General features: G+C 39.6%; 1 protein-coding gene across 3 annotated transcripts in view; it reads left to right on the forward strand.

Moving 5' to 3' along the window:
- Positions 1–5294: 5294 nt before the first annotated feature.
- oxr1a (oxidation resistance 1a) overlaps positions 5295–26722 on the forward strand; it is a 175809-nt gene continuing 154381 nt past the window's right edge. The window contains exons 1-3 of one of the 3 annotated variants that reach the window (XM_026184158.1): positions 5295–5446; positions 23137–23260; positions 26351–26436. In XM_026184158.1, coding sequence (XP_026039943.1) covers positions 26420–26436 — 17 coding nt within the window. In that variant the 5' untranslated portion in view covers positions 5295–5446; positions 23137–23260; positions 26351–26419. Of the gene's footprint in view, positions 5447–23136; positions 23261–23288; positions 23307–26350; positions 26437–26722 lie in introns of those variants that run through there. The other 2 variants (XM_026184156.1, XM_026184157.1) reach the window with 2 other exon arrangements.

Raw genomic sequence — 26722 nt, forward strand, 5'->3', positions numbered from 1 at the left:
CATCATGCATAATAACGCGCTGATGGTTTGCAGGACAGCTGCTTCCATGACAAGTGATTCATGCAAATAGACGCTTTTAATGCAGGCTCTACATGTGTGCCAGTTTGCGTCATTCTGAGACTGTCACATCCATACTGATGATATTCAGTACTATAATGCACTATAGCACACACCGTGAACTGGGCCTGCAGTCTGGCAGTGCTCCATGTGAGTAATCGCCTTGCACAGACACCAGAGAGAAAAATAATAAAGCTTTATGGTTTCAGGAAAGGATTCAAGCGTTAGGCAGTCCGTGACATCACAGAATCGTCCACAGAGAGGGAACATTAAGTTCTGAGTGTTGAGTGTTTCCCTTTTATTCCCCACAAATAGAATACAGTCAGACATCCCACCCCCAACCCCCACTCCCAAACCAGTTTTGTCATTAAACAGTACCTAGACAAAGGCAATCCTCAACAACAAACCCTGTTTAGATAGCAGGTGACTGGAGCCATGTAGGGAATTCATTGCGGTAATTAAAAAGTCTGGCTGGACTGAAATGATGAATGTCAGGTATTGACACACTGTCAGGCAGGCTGCACGTGTGTTTGTGTGCTGATTTTGTTCCAGTGTAGCCGGGGCTGATTAAAGCTAATGACGCAGGGCCTTCTCAGCATCTTGCTTCTGTTCCAGCCTCGCATAATTAGGACTGAGAGAATAATGGTCTAATCACACAACTCTAGCTTCTCAACTACAGCTTTCCTCTGCAGCTTGTACAGCAGTCACCTGGCCCTTGGCTTCATCTGTGGTCCATCAAAACACCCGAGCCTGCATCCGCTGGGAAATCAAAGATAGCTCCTTCCATCAAAGATTTAGACTTGATAACAGGATTCATCCAGTAATATAAAAAAAAATTTCTGATGATGTATGATGGCCTTGACTGCCAGACTGACTAAAGGCCAGTATTTGTTGTTTGTTTCTGTGGATTACTGTTGGAGGGTCACATGACCGATTGCTGACAAAGCTCAGATTTTAGAAGTGATTGAACTCTGACATCATCAGATATGACCCAGAAGTCTTTCAAATTTTGAGATGCATAATCTATAGTGTCTCTTTTTGTTGTAACATTCATGATTAAAATAAAAAAAAGAAAAATCATCCAAGAATATCCTTCAAGATCCTAACATAACAAACTTTATTATTAAAATAATTTTTGCTGTCACTCTTATCCCTAACGTACATAATATTCATATAGTTGTTATGATCTATCCATCCATACAAACACTTCTGAACTGATTTAGAGCCAACACCTGACATTGGGGTGAAAAGGTACAATTAGTACGAGCCAAATAAGCATGTTGGATTAACATGTAGTGTCTGTGTCCTTTAGCACAAACACAGTAAAAGAAGACTTTTGTGTACAATTTGTTCATTTTTTGTACAATTTGTTATTCTAATTTAACATTGCTCACAAACTAAATCTGCCCTCGAGCTAAATATAACATCTTCATGCTCCCAGCGAGCACAGATGAAAGGCCAGTCCTTCACTGCCAGGTCACCTCAACACCATCTTTTGCATCTGTGGCATTTCTGGAGGCAGGGCCCATTTTTAAGGTGTTGCTGCTTTCCCCAACCCATCTCTGACATTCAGCACAGTCTCACACAATCCCTTTCATCTGTAGTTAGAGGGTACCTTTCCAGCAACACAAACTGTATAAGGTGGGACAGCCACTGAAAACAGAGAACAGACCATCTGAGTGCAAATAATAACCTATTATTTTGACATTTCTGGCATTTTTCTGCTCCCATTCCTGCTGCCCACTTTCAGCATTTGTTTTCAGGCAATACTATCTACTTTTGCTCTGTGCTACAGAGTTTCTACATGTATATGCAATGGAAGTGTAATGGAGATAGCATGGCAGGGGCACCAAAATCTATTTCCTGTTTGTCCTATCTGTTTTGTCACATAGCACAAGTTAACTGAATAACGTTCCTCACTGGCTATTGGTATCACCAAAGGTCATCAAAAAATTCTGAAGAGGCATACATATCTCACAATATGTTAGCTTTCCACTGTTAAAGGCATCTGACTGTATGGTGTGATGCTCCACTACAGCCAGAACCTCATACAGGAAACAGCTTGCTTGTATGTCATGTGAAATGGCAGCGTTGCTCAGTAGCTCTGTCTGTGAGCATATGTACTTTGAAAAACAAAAAATGTGCCAACGACTTTTTGTGGAGACAAAACATCAGAGGTTCTTTAGGGGGTGGGGGTAGTTATGGTTTCCTTTAGGTGTTCACTGTGACTGAGCAAACTGTCTTTAGTAAGTGTTTCAGCTGATCTCGTGTTCACAAGCCAAATCTGACTCTGCTAGCTGCTAGCAACTGTAGCTGTCCAATGTAATAGAGTATAAAGGCTAATCTTTCTCTCTGAAATATGATAATAAGAAAAAAAGTAGCATAAAGTGAAAACACTTAAAGTAAATACTTTGCTGAAATATGTTAATGATAGCGTTTCACTTGTCAATGATTAGTACGCTGGTGTTAGCATTTACCTTAAGCAGCCTCAAGAGTTGAAAGCATGATTGAAAGTCTTTTAGACTTGTTGAATTAGGTAATGAGTGAAATGCAAATCTCTGTATAGCCAAGGAGAATACATTATGCAGGATGGTACAACATAGTAAATGTTTCAGTAGTGCCAAGAAAAACTACTAATTTTTCAGGTTTCTCCTGCAAATAAAAACTAATTTGCTAAATGTAAATTGCAATGCAGCTTCACTAAACAATCAATACCAAAGTAGCAGCACTTGATATGATTTCAAAATATGATGTTGCATATTATTGCCTCTAGTAATGCTTATGTGAATGTGCATTCAGATACTTTCCACTTTTTATTAACTATATCAGTATATAATATATATAACTAGTATATATAACTATAGGTTCCACCCATGGAGCATGAGATCATGTTGAATTTTTTTTTAAAACTATTTTACATTTTATCTAAGATTGTATGCAATATCTCCTAGGCAATTTACTCAGACTTACACGGATGAGAAATTCATGTTTACTGCTACCCAGTAAGTCTCAAAGCAAATTAATTTGTGCGCCACCATTTACATTTTTATGATTGGTGTGAGAAAAGACACACACACAACCCTAAATGTTATTGCTGCAATAAAGTGCCTCTTTAACTAATTTCTGATTAATGGATTGTTGTTCCATTTGGTGCCCATTGTGTAAGCTCATGTAATTTCTAATTTTTTAGTGCGTCCCTTTTGTGTTCTGTAAATGATCCAGAGTGAAAAGCAGCCTATACACAAGCCTTTCCTTCAACTAAACAAGCTGTTTCTCAGGAAATGTACTGTCTCCTTTATTTATTTATGAGTGAGCTCTGGGGTGTTCAGGAGGGTAGGCATCACAGGCATCTGTCATCAGCGCTCAGTCTTCAAACTCCACGTGGTGCTCATCGATTTTAGCCTCTCACTGCTGAAGAGCTCTATCAATCAATACAGTAACAAGTCTTCATTTATACTTGAGAAATGCTGTTTCCAGCGCAGCGGGCATGAACTCCTGGTGTTGTCAATGTAGCCATAAATTTTCAATTCTGAATTTAAAATTTTGGCTTTGGGCCTTATCTCTCTAACATGGCTGTACCTCATCTGGTCATGGCACAACGAAACATAAGTGTGTGAAGGCAGCCTTCACACACACATGAACTTCAGTGACATCCCAATGTGTTTAATATGTCGGCGCACCCTTTGCAGCCATAACAGCTTCCAGTCTCCCGGAAAGGCTTTCCACAAGGTTTAAGAGTGTGTCAAATTGAATTTCTGACCATTGTGAGGTCAGACACTGATGTCGGATGAGAACGCCTGGCTCATCTCTGCTGTAATTCATCCCAAAGGTATTCTTTTGGAGTTGAGGTCAGGACTCTGTGCAGGCCAATCAAGTTCTTCCACACCAAACTTGATCATCTATGTCTTTATGTACCTTGATTTGTGCCTGGTGTGCAATCATGTTGGAACAAGAGGGGCCAACCCCAAATTATTCTCACAAAGTTAGTAGCATGAAATTGTCCAGAAACGGGCCACGCACCTCACCATCTGCTGACTCTACTCTGTGATTTGTGGCTAACTTGCTGTCGTTCCTTGTCGCTTCCACTTTGTTATAATACAGTTAACAGTTGACTGTTGAATACCTAGTAGCTAGGAAATCTCACGACTATACTTCTTTCACAAAGTTTGTAGAATTCAATGATTTAGATGTGTGACTGAATACTTTTGGTGTATAATAATAAACCTGAAACCACTTTGTTGTCTACAATTGCTATATTGTATTTTGCCTCTTCTAATACAATCAATCAAGCCTTTTATTTGTCACATGCAAAGTTTACGCCTGCAGTGAAATTTGTGTATCGAAGGAGCTCCTTTTGGTGTGCAGTATTTTACTCTTGAGACTGATATTGTTTAAGCATTTAGGAATAAATTAGGTAAGTCATCACCTCTTGTGCATTCAATAATAACCTAATATATACACTACTATACACAGCAGTTAACTTTAACCTATCGGTGAACTGTGATTAATACACATGTTATTTATTTTGATGAAATTCGTAAATGTACTTAATTGTTAGTCTGTTCACACAGCTAAAAATAATTAAGAACATTCTAAAGCACCGCTCTGCCTATATTATAGAAGTTCTAGTACTTTCAAGCATTTCTTTCCTCCCCTTTGTTTTTACTTTTTTTGGACCCTTTGTCTCACTTTTTACCGTTCCACCAGTGTACCTCTTGCTTCAAGCTTATCTGCCAGGTTTAGTTAATACTTTCTTTACAAGTTAAGATTCTGAAACACCTTCTCAGTTTATGCATGTTCATACATTTCAACAAAAATTACTACTAGTGGTTATGCCACACTTTTTATGGCATACTGCCGTACCTTATGACATTTTGCTTTTTTCATTTTACTCAAGTACATAAAGTTTTATTTATATCTCTAATGTTTATTTTGTATTTAAAAGTAAATGTGATAAATGACTTCTTTTTTTGACAGCCATGTGATCATTAGCTGGAGCCCGAACAAACCCTAATAGTTCCACAGTCTTAAACCCGTTTAAGCTTAGTGGGTCTGTTTTTGCTCACTAGAATCGTGTATTTCTTCCTTATCTGCAGCCACTGTGTCATTTTTATTCCTGCAGTGTATCTGAGGATGACAGCTCTCCCCCTTCCCCTCCCCTCTCCGCTTTCTCCGCTCTGCCGGGACGCTTGCCCGGTTTGGTTTGGTCCGCTCCTCCCCTCTCCTATGTCTCACCGATGGTAGTTTCTATTGGGAGAAGGTCAAATGACTCCGCATGTCTGCCTCTGTGTACATTCCTGCCGTGGCGCACGCCTGAAGAAGAAATACTTTCATCGCGAGTGTGTTTGCGAGCATCCGAAAGGCGGCATCGCGCAATGTCCCTCTAAAAGTAAGTACCGATGCGCAGCGACATGTTTGTTCTCTGTCAAACGGATAGCCCGGCTTCTTCTTTCTTTTCTTTTTTCTTTTTCACATGTGGTCGGATACGTCGTTTCCTTATAAAGCTTTAATGTTTGCAAAGTGTAGTGTTTCTGTGCGGATGCTACAGCTCAGGAACCCAGATGGTTTAAAAATAGTTCCTTGGGGATGCTTGGAGTCTTGTGATGCTTTCAGCGGTGCAGGTGAAATTCAGGTGAAGGGAGGCTCTTATTCCCACTAAACAAATAACCTGAGCTGCTTGTTCTTCATGCGCCTCAGCGGTACTTACATTCAGATCAGTTTTACCTTTGGCGCTCCTGCTGCATTTTCGCTATCCTGGAGTACATTATAGGAGCTTAATGAACGAATACAGCTCTGAGCAGCAGTAATAAGCCACATTTAGTTCTAAATAATGCAGAGGTAAAGGGAAGGTAAACAGTAATCAAAAGAAAATGGGAATTCAGACTATTCATCAGCACGAAAGTGTATTGAACCATGTTTACGTTATTTACTCAACAGTACATGTTATCTGAGGTCTGTGCTAATGTGGGAGCATGGAAAGTTCACTCCTCAGCAACTAGAAAGCTCTTAGGAAGGTAGACTTAATGAAGTGAGTCATCTAAGTGTGGCCACAACTCCCCTCCTCATCTTCCCCTGCAGAGTAGTATGTAGCTAACTAAGCCTATTACACCATTGCATAATGCAATAAGGTATTCCCATAAGGTGCAGAATGAGCTGCCTCTGGGAGTCAAGTGGTGGAAGCCTGTGTATTGTCCTTTTAATCACTTATTATACATGCTGGTAAAACATATAAGGGAAAGGTAGTCACGAACACAGAGCTAACTAAAGGGAGATGGATCACTGTCCACAGACACGGTGGCTTCACTGATGTGAAAGGTAGCTTGGTCAAGGGCAGCGAGATGTTCAAGGTCAAATCAGAGTGAAAACAGGGAGAGGAGTTGTCAAGTAAAGTGTCTGATTTTTGTGATGAATGCTCATCTTGTTTCACTTGCTCAGATGATCCTTCATGCTGCTCAGGCAAACCGTTTTCTAACAATGCTGCCATCAATCCATGTAAAAAAGAATTCTTTAAAAAGAGCTACAAAAAGCATTTTCTAAAGAATTGTCTTTCAAAGGTTGGGAGAAGTTAAAAAAGAATACCAGTGTGTTTCCTGTACGCTAATGCAAAAATCTCTTAATTGCATGTTTTGTTAATATCCAGTAAAATATAAGAAAACACAGTTTGGTAATGTGGCATTTTGCTTAAAAAGTAACTTGGATTATGTAATTTTTCATTACTATGGACATTTATAAATAAAAAATAGTTTAGGCATAAATCAAACCATGTATATACTCGTAAACTACAACTATATTTAGACTGTGTGTTAACTTTCCTGTGTATATAATATGCTCAAAAACAATGATATTTGAAAAGCCATGATGTTTTTTTTTTAATATAGAGTTGTTTTTTTTCCCATGTCATAGACTAAATAATGAATTGTTTAGAAAAAATATTGGTCAGTTGAGCGTTGTGTTGTAGTAACTGAGTGTTTAGCTCTGCTACCAACATTTTAGAAATGTCAAGACTAGGGCTTGCAAAAACCTGGTACTGAGATAGGCCAACAACCAACAGTAAAAACAACTATCGGATTAGGTACTACTTTGCAACATTTTCAGTGCCAGCAGTGCTGTCTTTGCCTCATCCAGCTGACACACAGCTTCACACAGCACTGCTGCAGACAGGCAGACACACCGCCCTCCCTTTAGTGGCAGCATGAACTGTAGTCTGTGTTCACAACCACTGAACAACATTTTATGACGGTTTTCAAGCTCCCCTTTCAACAACATTGCAGTATTAAACAATTAACATACATATTAACCTGTTCAACTATTAGAATCTGCCACGTTCTTTACCATAGAACTGTTACTACAGTAGAAAAAATAGTAGTGACACACACACAGACACATGCGCACACACCTTCAGTCATGACTCTTATGATGAAATCATGCACGGTCCTGCTGGCTTTGATTAATCCTTCACCCTGCAAACATCAGTGAGTTCTTGCCGTTACCAATTAATTACTGCATCGAGATTCTCGTTGATGAAACTGAACTGTATTCACTTAGTGGAAATGATTTCATACATGCTGTTTTAAAAAGAAACAAATTCAATTAGTTGGCTCCTAATAAAAATATATCCTTATCTGTATTTCAAGTGCATCAAACTGTGCTTTTATGCTTTCTGATCTTTTATTTATTTTTTTCTCCGCGCTGATAAGCTGAAGCTCTGAGGGACGAGGCTTGATGTCTATCAAGATAGCCACGAAAAAATTCGGTATCTCTCAACTGTGTGAGGCTCAACAACAACTGCAGCCTCCTCTATCTCCTCTATCTCTGCACGCTCATCAATGCACACAGCTCTCAGGTAGACTGAGAACTTCTGCACTACCCTTAGAATACAGGCAAAAAGTAAATTGCTAACATGAGATCAGACAGTGTTTCTTGAAAGCACTCTTTGGGAAGACTTATGTAAAGTGCTGCTAGTAGACTTTTAAATAAGCCCTTAAACCCTTAAGCCATTAAACGTGTTGACGAAAGCTGGACTGAGGACACAATCAGAAATGCTCGCATTTGTAGCGCCAATTTACATCAGGTAAGTTATTTATCTACTCTGGTTACACTATAATTCCTGCTTTATATGAATAATAATATCTAAAGTAAGCTGCATTAGCAGGTTTGCTATTTGGCTATTAATCAGTGTAGTGTGACTGTCTGGATCAATATCCTGGTAAGGATATATATTTTTTAGAATCAACCAATTTGTTGTGAGCTTGTGCCTGCATATCCTAACTTTTCACATTTCTGTATTAAAGATGAAGAGGATATCCCAGTCCCAAGGAGAGAATATGATGATCTAAACCTGAGATACACTCAGCTTCAGAATGACTGTGTGAACCTGCAGCAGGAGAAAAACTTCAAGCTGAAAATGCAAAGCTTAGAGAGGAGCTGAAAAACTCTGCGTTTTCTTATGCCACTATTAAATGCAAAATGGGGCAAATGCTTTCTTTCACAGGACTTACCTCCTTTATCTTTGAATATAACAGACAAAATCACAGACAGTGTAGAAATAATTTGCCAAAATATCATTCTGCAGGATCATCTTACTGGCTTTTGCTAATGAAATTAAGAGTGGGCCTTAAATAACACTGATTTAGCCTACAGATTTAAGGTATTAAAACCCACCATATCAAATGTATTGTTGCATTCACTATAATGTTGTCCTGCTGTTTCCTTCATGGTTTCACCCTAAAGAACAGATGGGACATTTAACTTGGTTTTGTTGTACTGCATTATATCCATAATTAATTTTCCTTTTTTTATCCGTTGTGGTCACATGGTGAAATTTAGTACGTGTGATCCGATGGGTGTGCCAGTGGTGTTATCTGGACGCATTCTAGTGTTTCAAATTGATGATGCTGCATTTAAGTTTGTGAAATGTTTCTTCACTTTTCACCTTTATTTCCTGTGGTGAGAGTTCCCTGAGTGAGTGTTAAATAAAGCAGTCAAGGGCTCCAGCAAGCCTGGTTGTTCCTCCGTATCAGTGTCCAGTGATGTTGTTTCTGTGTCACTGTTCCCTAGACTTGTCAGCACTGCAGCATCTAGGTCCACAACCTTTATTTCCCGGATGTCATCATCGGTCAACTCTGATGACTGGGTAATAAGAATACATAATTATTATTATGCCGAGTATTTAAAGAAATATATAAAATATATTTTATGAAGCTTGATCATTTTTGTTCAGAACTCATGAAGCAGAGTATTAAAACATAAACGGTACACAACACTGAGTAGCCAATCTAAGGAATCCAAGTTACGAAATAAATAATGTGAAGCTCAAACAAAGAAAAAAAATACTGAAATGACTGAGTGTCTACAGGTCTTTATGATTTTTTTTTTTTTTTTAAATCATAAAATAAATTGCCGTTGGGGAAAGTCTTTATTCTTCAAGCTCGGGTCCGCTACCAGAGGCCTGGGAACTCGAGGGTCCTGCGCAGTATCTTAGCTGTTCCTAGGACTGCGCTCTTCTGGACAGACATCTCGGATGTTGTTTCTGGAATCTGCTGGAGCCACTCACCTAGCTTGGGGGTCGCTGCACTTAGTGCTCCGATTACCACTGGGACCACTGTTACCTTCACCCTCCACATCTTCCCGAGTTTTTCTCTCAGCTCTTGGCATTTCTTGAGCTTCTCATGTTCCTTCTTCCAGATGTTGCTGTCACTCGGTATAGCTACATCTATCGCTCTATCACTGTCTGTATCTGGAAGTCCCACAGGATCTTAGCTTGGTCATTCTCCACCACCCTAGGGGGCCTCTCCCATTTTGACCTCGGGACTTCCAGGCCTTATTGGCACAGATGTTCCTGTACACTATGCCGACCACTTGGTTATGCCATTCCATGTATGCCCTGCCTGCTAGCATCTTGCACCATGCTGTTATATGCTGGATTGTCTCAGAGGCATCTTTACACAGCCTGCACCTGAGGTCTTTCCTGGTGTGATAGACCCCAGAACTATTGCTCTTGTGCTGAGAGCTTGTTCCTGTGCTGCCACAAGGAAGTCAGTTGCCGGTCATCAAAGTTAACCTGTTTAGATAGTTTGCATGATCTTTTGTGGATAATCCCTTTGTCTAGATTGACAGACTCTTAAATCTCCTTTCCCAAAATGTGTGCACATCCTTACCTGTGTTATTACTGTTTACAAATTGTTAAAGGATCTATGGTGCTTATGAGGATACATGCAGCTGCATACAACCATATAAGCCACTTAACCAAAATGCAGTTTGACAGGCATAATATAGTATCTTTTGCAGCGACAGCAACAAGTATAACAATGAGTGTCTACAGCCATCTGTAAAACATGGTGAAGACTCTGTTATGGTTTGGGTTGCATTTCAGACAGTGGTGTTAGGGATCTTAGCAACAGCTCCACTTTTCAACATGACAGTGATCCCATACTGCTAATGTCCAAAAAGCATGCCTGGATAGAAAAACACACAGTGGAAAACGATGTGTCATGGATTGGTCTCCCAGATTCAGGACCTCAGCATTATTGAAGGAGTACAGGATCACCTTGATAGCATATGGAAGAAAGAAGAGTTTTGAATGTCCTTCAAGAAGCCTGGATAATTATTCCTATTTGAGGTATGCCAAAATACACAAGAAGTGGACTGAAAACCAGTGGCAACATATCTACTACAGTGAGTGTCTACAGCCATCTGTAAACACAGTGGAGGCTTTGTTAAGGAACAAAAATCATTCAAGAAGCCTGTAGAACAATTCATGTAGACTACTTCATGAAGAAATTACAGAAAGCTGTCTAAAACAGTTCAGGCTGTGTTGAAGAAACAGGTGGCCATACCAAGTATTGACTTTCAAGCCCAAAACTCTGTTTTTGCCTTATTTACTGTATTTCTGTGCATATTTCAATAAATAGCTGCACTTATTTCCCATTTCCCCAGCAAAATATAAAGAATTAAGAAGTACCTAAAGACTTCTGCACAGTACTTTGCAGTGTTCTTTACTTTATTAAGCTTTTCCTTATTCTCTATCACACACACACACTTAGTGTTTGCATGGTGGACAGAGCATGCAATCTAACAATGCAAATATGGAGGTGGACGTACAATAACAGCATCATAGATTATAATAGGCCCCTTTTGTAACTCAAACAAGCAGAACGTTAGCTATGAAGCACTAATTATGATGCATGATTATTTACTCAATTTTTTTGTGTGTAATCTGTTTTTTGGAAATTATTGGATTGGTTGTCACAGGAATAAAGCAGGTTTATTTAATATGGGCGGGATTAAATGACCAATGATGTTGCATCAATGTGGGTAGAACCAGTTGTGATCAGTGCAAGTGAATGTTATGCAGTTGGGATCCTGTGGCGTAGCCTTACTCATTATTCCAGGGGACTGCCAGTGCTCCATTCTAAAAAAAAAAAAAAAGGAATAATTGGTTTGTGTTTATTACCGTGTTGAAATTTCTCTGTAGTCTACTCAAGTGTCCTGCTTATAAATGCAATATTAAAAAGAAGAATAAACAAGCTTTAAACAAAGTAATTCTGCTGGTCCTACAAGACAGAAGAGCCCCTTTAACCCTTCAAAATCAGCCAGTTCATATTTTAGTGCATATAACTTCATCAGTTATCACAGTTGTGTTTTATAGTGCAAACTTCAAACTATATACCAGTTTTTAATCCTTACGATTCAGTTCTTTAGATTTTATTGACAGTTTGATGTGCATAAGTCCTACAAAACAAAAATAGATTGAAGCCAACAAAATAACCAAGCTTATGTTTTCTATGTTACATCTCACTGTAAATAACACAGAAGCTTTTTCTATATTTTATGACATGGCATAATACATACAAAAACAAAAATGTTCTGAATCACGTTAGTTTTATATTAGTGTTATATTTTTGAACATGTCAATAGGTGTTTGATATTCAGGTATTTGTTTTAATGAGATGTTGCAAAGCACCATTTGCTAGCAGTGGTTGGTGCTGTCCCAAAGTGGGGGGTAGGCCCAGGCTTAGGGTTAGCACATATGATGACTTTGACCTCAGAGGGTTAAATAATATTTTACTTGTGCTTCCCTGGTCTATGGTGATCTGCTGTTTGCTTGAAATATTAAAGAATTTATCATTAATACAGTTGACCTTTTCAGTATGGACAGTTTTCCTTTGTCAAAGACCACAGGAGCATGCACTTATTCATGATGAAGCAACAAATCTGACTGCTTTCTTTGAAGATCTGAACAAATACAATTATCCTAACTAAGATCACCCAATCCTGGATCACCAAGTGATTCTTGGATCAGAAGTTTTATGACAGACATATTAGCTAAATGTGGATATATTTAACAAGGAATTACATTTTTGCCTGCTTACTTTTTTTGGCTGCTTTTTTTTTAAATTTATTTTGCAAGCACTCACATTGTCTACTGTGTTTTCAGTTTTTTGGGTGTTCTGTACCAGCAGTCTGCATTAGAAGAATAGGGAAGTGTGGTTTTGGAGAGCATAAACAGAGGGATACAGACAGGGTAAGGAAGGAGATGGTCCTCAGTCCACAACAAGAAAATTAGATAATGACAAGGCAGTGACACAGATGATTTGTTGCCTTGTGTTGTAATGTGATTCCAGGAGTCTAGCTGAAAATTCATTTTAAGCTTTCACAAAATACATTCTTCCATTATGGAGCTTGGTGGGTTTAAATAATTTAAAACATTGTTTTCGAAAACAAACAGGAATCTCCTGAACAGGACGGCGCTTTCATGGCACTTTGATGCTTTATATGCACTTTGCTAGAAATAACTTCTCTTTACATCTAGACGTGGTTTATGTTATCTGTAATGAGTTTACTGTGTATCTAAAAGAAAACTGTGATTAGTCAGCCACACTGCAGGCCATAAAGTGGCCCCCCTCTAGTCCTCCCTCATTTTGGTATAAATACCCCGAAGGCTGATTTGTTTTTCTCACCACTCTCTGTGCGATTCTTATGTCTGGCTCACTGTCTAATGATGATAATCTTAAAAAAAAACAAAAAAAAAACCATAAGAAGAAAAAACATTAAAAAAAAAAAAAAAATTAAAAAAAAAAAGACAGGTGAACATTTGGGAGGGCATGAAGAGGAAGCAAAGGGTGTAGCGTACACAAGGGGGGTGTTTGGTTGGGTTCCATAATATAATGGCGTTACGTACATACAGTAAACAGCTCCATGGGACTGGTTGGAGGATTAAAGAGGATTTTCCACGCTAAGCTACAGGAACTCAGCCCTGTGACCCCCTCATGTTTCCTCCTCCCTTTAGAAGAGCAGCAAACCAGCCTCCTCTCTCCTTTCAGGCTGCTTGGCCCGTGTTGCATCCACCCTGTGACCCACATTGGCGATTATATGGATAGGATAAAGAAGAGGGTGGCACCACCCTTTAGGATATTTTATAGTGCGTTTCCATCAAAGTGATTTGACAGCTATGAATCCTTTGCTCTGTCATTTTTTTTACCCAGTTTGACATTTTCTGATAAATCTGCAAATCTTACTTTAATGACAACGCTGATGATAGTAATAGCTGTCCAGGTAAATTAAGGGCACGTTCTGAGCGCCTTTCCCGTACCCGTGAATGGAGTGATAATGTGACAGCCAGATGACATACATCACCAAACGGGCCCCACATAACTTGATGGGAGGAAGACAATGCTGTCAGCAAACTAAAATCTGGTTAAGTTGAGTGAACATTGCCTTTGGTTCCACTTTGGGACACTGCTGGAAAGCTAATTGAATCAAAGCAAAGGGGATGGGGCCACTTTTGACTGACACTCTATGGGCATTTGTCTCCGTCAGCCTAACATCATGCAGGGAGGTGACTCAGCAGGGAGCCGTCCCCGACCCAAATGCATGCATGCCCTTAACTCGAACTGACAGTGTTCTAGGATCCTGTACATACCTTGCCACAAGCAAGACTGCTGGAAAGCTGAGGTTTTCTCTTTTTATTTATACTTTTTATTTTAATTGTCGTCATCATGTGAAGCCCCTCCCCCCTACCCACACACAAAAAGCAGAACTAGATCAACCCAGGAAAGCAGAGGTTCATTTTGTGTAAATGCCAAACTCAGAAGAGATTCTGAGTTGTTTTCTCAGAGGCCTGTGGAGTGCCCAAATTCAAGGATGTTATGAGGAACGTCCCCCTGGCTTGAGGAATGACTTTGCTGCTTGGTTCAAATGACAATATTTGTTACTATTTCTGTAAATCAAACTTTTCAGTGACCATTTAAGTCTTTATGAGAGGTAAAAATGGTTAGGTTGATTCAAGCATATGATTGGGGGGCTACAACCAACCAATGAGGCCAACTATATTACAGTCTTGACCAATTTGTCAGTTCCAATTTGCTGCTAAGATTTTGTCTTTTTTCTGTTTCTTTGCAGCTCCTGTGCAAGTTTTTTCTTTTTAGCATAATATAATACCAAAACAAATAAAATGAAAAAATACTATTTTAGAAATGGTGAAGAGCTCCAACACTGTTTGCAGTACTTGCCACTTAGCCGACTATGATTCAACTGAGCAAACTAGTACGAGGTCAAGCAGTGTTTTCACAGTAAATTGCAAAGTAGTTTGTGAAATTTACTGGAAGTAAATGAACCATAACCCCATCAGCTTCTTGATATCACTCAACAATATACGTTATCTCTCTATATATGTGGGCACGTGTGTATTAGCCCCACATGAGGCCAAAATGATTCTCTCGATTATTGTCGTGATTATTCATTGATTTAAGTGACATAAATGTAATGTAAATATAACACTGCTTTCACATCCTTTCGATCCATTTATTGTACTTCAGCGATGCATGTGAGAGATGTGAGATTCCTGTCTGTTTTCTCTGTGATATTTTGTATACGCTGCAGGTTTTTCCACTTTGGAAAAATTATTTTATATCATGTATTTTGCTCAGTAAGTTGACTATTTCCCTTTTTATCTCACATCTTTTGACATCTTTGGGCGAAAGGAATGCTACTCTAATTGTGATCATTGGGCTGGATGGATATGTGGACGCATTGAGCTGATGTTCAATGATTGATGTAGCAGCCATTATTCTTCTTGGCCTTCATGCTTGAATGATGCTGCAATGTGATGTTTCCAGGTGGTTGTATAAGTTAGTTGTGTTGCTTTGGATATGATTTGTTCTTGGTTAACTTCATCATCAAACCTCAAGTATTTCTAAATAGTGCATGATGATGTGAGGACGGATGAAGGACAGTTATTGAATCAGGCAGTGCAGAGGATTAATACGGAGGAAGTGAGGGCACTGTGAAGAGGGTTGAAAGGAGGTTAGTTCAGATGACATACTTATGGAGGTATGGAGATATATAGGAGGAAGGGCAGTGGAATTTATGATCTGTAGTGAGAGTAGATAGCAGGTGGAAGAGAGCTTGGAGAGGTCAAGGTATGCCCTGGAGAGAAGAGGAGTGAAAGTAAGTAGAAGCAAGACTAAATACATTTTTTGTGAGTGAGAGGAGATGGATGGGAAGGTGACTATGCAAGGAGCAAAGGTAGTGAAGGTAAAATGAGTTAAAAATACCAGGGATCAACTGTCAAAAGTAATGGATGGTGCACAAGAGGTGAATGGAAGATGTTGGAGTGGCCGAAGAAGAGTGCCAAGAGTGAAAGGGAAGGTTTACAAGATGGTAGTGAGACCTGCTGTAATGTATGGTTTGGAGACAGTAGCACTGACAAGAAGACGGGAGGCCAAGCTGGAGGTGTAGATCTGAAGATGTGAAGACTTTCATTGGGAGTGACCAGAATGACCAAGATTAGAAATGAGTACTTGTCTCCCGGCCCTGCTTAATAGCCCGATAAAAGTGAAGAATACACTATATGGCAGAAATCCTGTGGTTCAAAATTCAATTAAGGTTTGGAACCAACTATTGGACACAGTAAAGGCTCCTAAAATGTATTTGGATGCTCCGCTATGTAACAACCATGCCTTCAGGCCTGGGCTGGAGGACAGCACGTTTGTGTCATGGCAGGGAAGAGGGATTTGTTCTCTCAAAGATATTTACATTAATGGATATTTTCCATCTTTTCAACAACTGAGGGTGAAATTTAATCTTCCTAATTCAAATTTTTTCAGATTTTTACAGTTAAGACATTTCATCAAAGCATCTGTTCCACGATACGGTCTGATTCCTCGAAGCCCAGTGCTTGACAGCTTCATGTCGTTTGAGCCCTATACTAGAGGTGCTGTGTCCCGCTTTTAGAGAGCCTTACTGGATATGTGCAGTCCTTCCTCTGATACTTTTAGGGAGCAGTGGCAGGAAGAACTGGGGGTGGATGTTCCTGATGATCTTTGGCAAGAGTGCATTAAGAATGTATATTGTAGTTCTGTAAATGCTAGACACTGTTTGATCCAATTTAAGGTTGTGCATAGGTTGCACTTCTCTCCCACTAAACTGGAAAAGATATATAAGAACGTCTCAGCCCTCTGTGTTAAGTGTTCAAGTGGTCGAGGAACTTTATCTCACCTTTTCTTTCAATGCCAAAGGCTGCGGCCTTTTTGGAATCATCTGTTTGATTTTTTGTCCAAAGCCATTGGCAGGGTGGTCCCATGTACCCCCTTTGCAGCGTTGTTCGGGGTGTGTGAACTGGGATGGGCAAGGGACAAGACGGAGATGCAGGTTGTGTCAATGACCACACTTGTGGCTAGAAAGCTGATACTTTTCTGCTGGAAGTCTGATAAACCCCCTACCTTCGAAATGTGGTTGAGAGCATTTGGAAATGTACTCCATCTGGAAAAAATCAGGTTTACCCTGTCTAACCGAGAGAGTGTGTTTGATAAGATTTGGCAACCGGTCGTTAGCCTGATGGACAACCTTAATTGAAGTTTACTCTGTCTTGACATTTATGTATGATGTATCACCACCTTGTTGACTTGCCGTTCACCTTCTATTGTGTTCTTTTTGAAGGTGATTGTTGTATGCTACTCAATTATAAAATCAATAAAAATATATTAAAAAAAAAAAGAAATGAGTACCTTCAGAGGGACTGCTCAGGTTGAGTGTTTTGGAGATGAAGTTAGAGTGACATGATTTGGATATGTGCTGGAGGAGGAATGGTAGATATACTGGACAAAAGATGTTGAGGATGGAGCTGAGGAGGGAGGAAAAGAGGAAGACCAAAGACGAGGTTCGCGGATGTAGCGAAGGGGGACATGCAGAAGGAGAGCTGTGCCAGACATTTGAATCTTGCTGTACATCTGTCTTTATCGTGGTGTTACTGGTCCGGGAAACTTCAAGCTATGTGGTGCAGGGAACACTTGTGATTGGTGTATGATCAGGGGGTGATTTAGGGAGAGCTTGATTTGCTTTTGCTTTGAGTTCTATTGGTGGAGCACACACTTTCGGTATTGCTCGAGTCAAGTCAAAATCTTAATCAAGATTAAAATTTGATTACTTGTGCAGCTCAAGTGTGTATATAGAAAAGAAAATATGATCAATATATCAGTATTTGGGGTTTTTACTAGGGCTGAACGATATATCGCATTTGCGATAATATCGCGACATGATCAAGTGCAATTTTCTAACCGCAAAGGCTGCGATTATACTCTGGACATGTCCAAATTCATGGGCTGCATCCTCCTGAGGCCGCATTTGTAGACCAATTACGTCACAGCGACGCGCCGAAGGCTGTCCAAATTACTACCATATCCCAGAATTCATAGCGCGGCCCAGCCAAACTCCAGTTTCCAACAATGGCGGCCGCTACTAAGTTTTAAAATTACTCATACTAATCTTTCTGGGTCACAAAATAAACTTTTAAAATATTTTCAGGCGAGAAAGTAGTTGTGTAAACATCGAATATCTGCTCGGTTTATCAAGATATCCCATATTTGCAAAAGTGCTTCGACGTTTTCAGAGGCGTCTGCTACCCACCAGCTCGACAGCTAGCCGGGAGCTCGAGGGTTACTGATGCGGCCGAGAACGGCACAACTCCCGGCACATCATTTTCAGATCACCGCGGAGTTTCGCTGCTCGGGTTAAACGTAATATATAAGTCACTTAGACAACCTAAAAATGTTATTGTTGGGTTTTTTTCAGTGTTTTGTTTGTTCGTGAGTAAATCGGTTTGGCTGAGATTAAAGTTATTAGATTAGATAAAATAAAACTTTATTAATCCCCCGGGTGGGTTCCTCCTTGGTTTTCACACAGCTGACTAAACGTCAAACAGAAAACTTATTAAACAGAAGTATGAGACAGTCGAGAATTTACACCAGTGTCTGGTTATATTTTAGATAGCAAGAAGCAGACGGCCGAGTTTATTAAACTCCACCGAGACAGCGGTGACGCAGATCAGAACTAGACCGTCCAATTTCACGCCTTTAAACTTTAAAGGCGTGTTTGTGTGTGTGTTTATACAATTGCTATTATGTTTGCACTTTATGTGTAATGTTACTGACTGCAGAGATCAGTAAGATGTGTGTATTTTTTATTTATTAGTTTTATTTATTTAATATTATTTTTTAATTGAATGACTGTCTAGTAGTTCACAGATGTCGAAAAACTGAGTGTGATAAAGCCACTGATTTTGTTTATGTATATTTCTGCAATCTGCACATTGTACTGACTTTCATTTTAATGTTTACACCAGGGTTCCTTGTCAGCACTTTATGCTCAGATGTTTGTAAGCTAAAAATAAACTATTGTGTATGTTCAAATATACTGTTGTGATTGAAGAAGTTAAATAAAAATGTCAGTCATCAATTCATGCATCACCTCATGTCATCATAACAGAGGTCTGTCTTCCAGGAAAGAACAGTTTAAAATTAATGTAATATAGTATTGGCCATACTATATGATGTATTGCTTGTCTTTGTTTAATAATACAGAAGACAAAGACCTTAAAAAATAATCGCATATCGCATCGCAATCGCAATATTGGGGCAAAAAATCGCAATTAGATTATTTTCCATAATCGTTCAGCCCTAGTTTTTACTCAATATTACTCACTCAAAAATCTCAATATTGGCAATATCTGCTATTTTAAATGAACAACTTTTACTGTGCTCCGCCTCTGAAATCTCGCTTCATGCGTAACACAGTTCTGATACTGGTATGAATCTAATCTGCTGTCCTTTGGCTATGAAACAAATTTCCAAAATTATCAATTTATTCCTTCTCTGAGTCTTCTTCTTCTGGCATAGCATACATGTACTTACCAAATAAGCATATATTTTGCTTTTGAGCCCAGTGGCAATTCAGAACTATCTTACTGTAATAAAACGTTAGTTTGCTCCTCCATGCAGTTTTTGTGACATCTCATGGCAGACAAAAGTCTAACGAAGAAAAAAAAAGAGCTTGCCCAGTGTGAACTTGTGTGTGAGAGAAGCAGTAATTTAGGAAACATTTATAACCTGCTATATTTCCCTGTAGCTGGATTTTCATAAGCATAGTTTAGCTTACAGAGCATTGAAATACGTATCCGTTATAATTCAGGCTACAATGAGACTCCCAGTGCTGTATTATAGGGTAGAATAAGTTAAATTAAACTAAAGAGCTCAAACGTATTAGCTGCAGGGAGCTTTTAAACATGTCAAAGCTATTAGCTTAATAATTATTTCTCTATAATATTTTCATCTTTTTGGTGTAAATCAATATGATTAATTAAGTGAAAGGCACTCAGAATCAGATACAATCAGTTGTCACTTTTAGCATCAATAATGGAGCTCTATTACATGAACATGAAACATAATGACTCCATTATCCCTCACGGCTGGCGAGTGGCTGGAAAAATTCTCGTGGAGATGTTTGGTTTGAAGGGGAAAAGCTCTCATGCAGGCAGATCCGGCGTAGCTCCAGCAATGACGCAGTCCTCAAACGTATGCCTGTGTTCCTCCGGGAGATGCAGATAAGACGCCATCGAGAAGATAACAGCCGTGCATTGCTACCATTAGCCCAACACAAATATGATAGTCAGAAATGACAGAGAGGGTGTTTATTCCTTGCCCAGTAATTGACTGAGCATTTCCATAATAGGATTGTGTTTCCTGCCAGGCTAATGTGACCCCTATTAGTTCAGGAAACGTACTGCAATCAGGCTCTGCGTGCGCTGCCAGACAGCCAAGAAAATGAACTGGGGAAAAAAGGAGAAATGAGGGACCAGAGGGTGAGAGAGATTTAAACAATGGAGAGATGTAGACAATGGGACAGCCAGAGGGACCAGAGAGGGGAGCAGAAGGGAAGATGAGTCATATCACTGCACCAAATCGGGCCTTGATTGAAATGCCACTGCAGCTACTGTACTTAGATTTTAATTTTGGTTGGCCTAAATTGGATTTTAACTCACCATATCATTAAGCTTACATTAGACATGCTGTTCATACACTTATGCCTTGTGTTTAAGTCAAATGTCCAAATCAGGAGTTGAAAAAGGACCAAAAACAAAATGAGCACATTATCTCCGATATGAATGGAGCAGAAGTGTTTGTTTCTGAGGTACTAGAAAAAGAACAGGGATGTGCAGTGCTTAAAATACCTGCTGTATTTATGTGGCAAGTGCTTGAGTTGTTTTCTTTCCTCTGTGCATCTTTGTAGCTGTTACTGATTTAGCTGCATGCTGGCCCAGCTAATCCTGCACCCTGATCGATCTTCTACTACTCTTGCTCGCACTCTGGATTTTATCCAGGAACCATGTTGGCTCGTGTCTTTATCTTTTCATCTCATCAGTCATTCGCAGAGCGAGTGTCACGGAGAGTTTGCATTAACAATAGAATGGATTTATACAGTGAGGCTGTGGCCTTGCTGGGAACCATTTGGCATGATGGCTGTCTAAACAATGTGCTGAAAAACGTGCTTAGCTCATCTTTGTTTTTTGTAAAGCGGCTGTGTCAGCCCCCAAGCTTAAAGCTTCCTGTGTTATGTCGAACACATCGCCACCGTGTCATTGATGGTTTACGGTCGGCGGCTTTCAGCAGAAGTGCAGGTCTGAGCAGTAGGGATACCCGCTCTCCTGCTGTCAGTCCGAGGGATTCGCCTCAATCCATTACATGCTTGGATGCTGATAGTGTTTGTCAGGATGCTCTGCATGGCCAGACAATTAAGCTGAAACACAAGGCTGACTTAATGAAGCTCGGCAGGAAAACATTTTCAAACACGGTTCTGGCCATAGAGATAGAAGGAGATGAGGTCCACTCATGCCAGGAGAAGCCACATGGCTCCATTCTTGCATTGTTGTGGTGTCTGTTCATGCACTGGTGGCAGAAAATATCCACACTAATAATCTTTAGTGAATTTAGCTTAATGTGGCTACAGGTTCTTATGGTGGCATTATCAACTTGAAGAAAAGCTAACCTAAGAGCATATATGTTCGTCTTGGATAACGATAGACTAAATATTATAATTAGCTAACGTGAGTAAAAGGTCTACGCCATGATCATCACTTACAGTGTGTTAGCTGAACATCACAGTCTTCCTTGTTGACTCATATTGGCCTATTAGAAAAGACAGCGTCAACTGTTTTGCTGTCTCATTCAATGTTGTGGCTTATGGCTTCACATTGGTATTATGTATCATGTTACTTATCAGTTTTCTTCTCTCATGCCTAAACTGACTTTTCTTCCTGTTAAAGGGAGTTTTTCCTTCCCACTATTGCCAAGTGTTTGCTAACAGGGGTTCCTCTGATTATTGGGGTTTTCTCTGTGTTATTGTAGGGCCGATACCTTACAATATCGCGTGCCTTGAAGTGATTGTTATTGTGATCTGACACTATAAAAATTGGAATTGAATTGAATGACGTCAAAGTGGCTACCTCCATCGTTTATGTACTGTTTATGGGTGTGTCTGTATTTAATATTTCACAGGTCTTTACAAAAGAAAATTATAATTTCTATTATTATTAGTTTGCCTAATAAACTATTTTAAACTTACGTCTCATTTCAATGACTGGTGATTTCCTTATTTACATACCCCAAGACTAAGTAATGTTTATCTGCATTTCTTAATAAATCAACACCACATATTAAATTAACTTATTACAGTTATCTTTAAAGCTGTACTGAAACTGATTTGAAATTTGATGCTGTTGACTGATACAAAATCAAATCTGTTAATGATAACAGTAAGTCTTTGCATGGTTCAGTAAAAAGAACTCCTTCTCCTAGTGCACATTTGGTACTCTTACTGCTGGGACATAATTGTTAGCTCCCCTGGTGAAGAACAATTGTTGCCAGCCACCAGTTTGTGCCGGCCTTAGCTTGTGACAACAACAGGGTCTGCATCATCAGCATCAACATACAGGCTTTAGAAAATGTAAATACAAAAAAAGAGCTTCATTTAGATATTCAATATGTTCACAGCTCACAAAAAAGAAATGCTGGGTCCATTTTAATTCATCCTTATCTGAATTTCATACTGGCATCCTGTTTCTTTTCTTGTTATATAATATGTTGCTTTAAATAAAAGGACACTTATTAGTGTGGCTTTGAAGCTGGCCTCACACTTAGAAAAAAATCTAACATTTTCAGTTTTTGTCTTTTTACTGTCGACCCTCGAAAGCTCAGCGGTTTGTTATTTTTCTGAGGGCAGCGCAGGGTTTGGTGAGGTGCTCTGTAATCATTTTAAGGCCCTGCGACACTGTGACGAATGCGAGGATGAGTCACATTTTAACAGCAATGGGGAAGGCAATTGCGGGACTCTTTGAAATTATCTGCCTGTATTCCCTGGGCTCTGAATTTTTTCTCTCAAATTAGATAAACAGTTCGCTTTAATGAAATGAAATATTTTAAAATAATTGCCTTTCACTGTGCATGTACCTGCAACCCTTTGTGGTAAGGTTTTTATTAGTGTCCACCTGCTGCGTTTATGGTATGAAATGTTTTGGAAGTACAGCTGGTAGAAAAAACACTGATGCATTGTCGTAGCATCAGTCACCACACAGTTTTGGCTTGAGCTATCTCAACCTTTTTACTCGTACCAATGTGAGACTGACATTTTGTCAGTTTAAAAGCATGCAGTCCAAAGTCGGGTTGTTTAGAAGAAACTATATGAAAGAAAGGAAGGGGGGAAAAAAGACGCTGGCTTTTTATTAGAAACTTTCTCTTTGTGTCTCCACAGCTGGGTAGGTGTGTCTGCCTCCGTTTGATTGGCAGCAGCAAGCAGGCTGAGTCCCAGCAGGGGAACAGAAGACAAAGTAAACGAAGTTGTTCTGCGAGTCATTGGTAGACGATGGGATTGAAGAGTAAGGACCACACCAGCATCTAAACAGGCTGAAGTGACATTTTCTGGTGTGTTTATATGCTGTTCAGTGAGCTGCAGCTGACAGACTAATTGGCTAGTTTGCCTCCAAACTGACATTAGCCGTGCTGTTTTCCTCAGCAGATTTTCTTTTCTTTTTGGTGGCTTATTCAGAAGGGCGTGGGCAGGACGAAATGTGTTCACGTTTACAAGTGAGCGTGTAATTCTAATATTTGGCTCTAATTGCAAACTCGTTTTCTCCTATTGCAGCGACACTGCGCAGAATGAGTAACAAAGTTAAATGTGCTAGCTTTCAAGTAGGTTGTCAAAGGTTGTCAAAGGATGATTTCAGCTTTTTTCACACTGGCATATTTCCCATTAACATACACTATACTGCCAAACGTCTTCACTTACCCATACAAATCCTTGAATCCAGGTTTTCCAATCACTTCCACGGTCACAGGTATTTAAAATCAACGACCTAGGCATGCAGACTGTTTCTACAAACATGTGAAAGAATGCGTTGTTCTCAGGAGCTCAGTGACTTCCAGCGTGATACTGTGATAGGATGCCACCTGTGCAACAAGTCCAGTTGTGAAATTTCCTCACTACTAAATATTCCACTGCCAGCTGTTAGTGGTATTATAACAAAGTGAAAGTGACTGGGAACAACGGCGTAAAGAGCTTCTTGGAATACGTTTTCACGGCTTAGCAGTTGCATTCAAGGCTGTTATAGCTGTAAAGGCTGGGCCGACATCACATTAAACCCTATACATGAAAAGTGGGGTGTCACTAAAAGTCATAAGGCAGTTAAGGCAGACAAGGAAAAGCTCCTCTTGTAACTCTGCTTTCACTGGGTAGCTTCAGCTGTGGCAAGTTGCCATCTTACATAGACCTCAGCCTAACCCAAATTTGTTTATGTGCTTTAGGCAGTGTGTAGGTTTCATCTGTATCCCTATTATAGCCAACACGGTGCCATTACCTAACATAATGTACTCAACATCATTTGCTGTTGTACTGGGCGTGCCCTTCACTTGCTCCAGTGGTCTAAACAATGGTTGTTGCTTGTTGCTGCTCAGAAAAAAAAATCACAGGTTTAATAGTGTAGTAGAAATCAGAACAAGATGAAACAGGAAGCAAAGCAGTCGTGGAGATTTTTCCAAAGCTTTGTCAAATATGTCTTATCTTTTTCAACTTAGCAGTGAACTCTGTCCATACTGTAATTCATACCTTTATGTATCACATCATGGAGAACTTGCAGCGTGCACCATATTACAAGAAGTGGGATGTGCACAACCATTAAAAACGACACTCAAGTGCTTCTTTCAGAAGCTGTGACGCTGTCATGTTTGGGACATGCAATAAGTGATAACTCCGTTTATACTGTGGTTCCAGCAGCAGGTTGAACTGAGTTCAGCAGGCTTTAACATGTCCACTTGGAATCTTTGGGATGGTTACAGATCCTTAGCCTTTTTCATGTGAAGCTCTTGAGCCACTTTCTGATGCTGTGGAAGCCCGGTGACAGAATTTACCCTTATCTGAATTACTGTCTGTTTTGTTTGGCTTCTAACAGTGACACTAGTCTAATCCTTCATTTTCTTAATTGCATTATAGAAGTTTACATCGTTTGAAAATATTACACTGTCAGAGCTATTAACAGGACGCTGTCTCAAATAATGTTGTTGCAAGCTCGGTCTGCCAGACATGATAATAAGAATCACTTTTACTCGTGGCTTTGTGCCCATGCTCAGAGCGTCTACGAATCCTGGAAGGAACAAAGTTGGCCGCGGCGCAGCCTTAGATTAGTCACAGACCCGGGTACTTCCACTGTCTCCATGTCACCTGAATGAATTATCAGATGTTTCCAGTGTCACACTACTTTGTTAACCTTTCTGCCTGTTCGCTCAACACCCCGCTGCTCTTCGCCAACGTGTACGAGGGAGGAAACACCCTTCAGCTGTTATAAATGAGTCGAAGTGCATGTTCGCACATGCCCGCATGTCTGAGTGATAGAGGGGCGAGAGAGGCCAGATAGGACTGAGGTGGCCCCTTTAATCGCTTCCCTGCTCCTCCCTCCTTTTTTTGCTCATCTCCACTCGTCTCATTACAGACTGCAGAGGGTGAGAACTGAGGCCTGTATAGACCTTGGCATTAATTATTGAACCCTATCTTCATTTACATCCTCCACAGTTTCTGATAACCTTTACATAAAAGAGCAGAGGCTAACCTGTCAGATATTACCAGTGTGGTGGGTAGTAATGGCACGGTATATGAGAGACACAGAGAAACTCAGTTTGGAGATGCAATTACAAAATCTCTTACTTAATCACATGTAAAATGTTTGTCTATATAACCACACACGCACACATTTACTGTATATATATATATATATATATATATATATATATATATATATATATATATATATATATATATATATATTATCTATCTCTGTATATCTTTCTTGACATATATATATATATATATATATATGTACATATATATATATATATATATATATATATATATATATATGTATGTATGTATATATATATATATATATATGTACATATATATATATATATATATATGTACATATATATATATATATATATATATATATATATATATATATATATATATATATATATATATATATATGTCAAGAAAGATATACAGAGATAGATAATTATAGCCCCCCCCCCCCCCCCCCCTTTAATTATACTTTAGTTGTTCCTTGTTGTTCCAGTTGAGCTTCAGTGCAAATTAATGCCGTTCTGCTTTAAATGGGTTTTGTTGTGGCGGGGTAAGGCGAATAATTATTAAAGCTGCCATTTGACTCCATGCATTGTCTTTGTCATGTTGGCCCAGTTCTGCTCTGCTTGTTCCCTCCTGCCATGCCCAGTCAATTTGAATCGCTCAGTCGGAGGCCAGCTGATGGAGGCCGCTGAGGTCAGCGTGGCCAAGGCTTTCAGACAACTTGGTGGGGGGGGGGCTCGACTGTGATGCTGAAAATCTCATCGTTATCTCCTTCTCTCCCCTGCCTCTGTCTTTTTGCTTTGTACTCATGTGTGTGTTTGTGTGCTTCCTGCAGGTTTCAAAGGGCAGCATCAAACCCTGACCTCCCAAAGCCTCTGAGCAGGAGAAGGAAGACTCTGCCAAGATGTTCAGCACCAAAAGGTCGGCACAATGTCACTTTTGATCAATTCTTATTTGGTCATAAAAAACCACACACACGCACACAGACACACGCACACACAGGGAAATCTCGGCATTTTAAAATGGTTTGTGCTGATAGTGGCTGACATTTCTGTTCCGCTATGATCCACACATGACTTTGACGCGAAGAAAGGTAATGGTTGATTTCAGGTCAAAAATCACCAAAAAAAAAAGATTCTTTTTTTTCTGTTGCAGTCTCTCATCTTGGATACAGTATCTGAGCTCATATTCATATAGTTTGTATTTC

Source organism: Astatotilapia calliptera, chromosome 11 (genome assembly GCF_900246225.1).
Source record: "Astatotilapia calliptera chromosome 11, fAstCal1.2, whole genome shotgun sequence".
Taxonomy (NCBI): Eukaryota; Metazoa; Chordata; class Actinopteri; order Cichliformes; family Cichlidae; genus Astatotilapia; species Astatotilapia calliptera.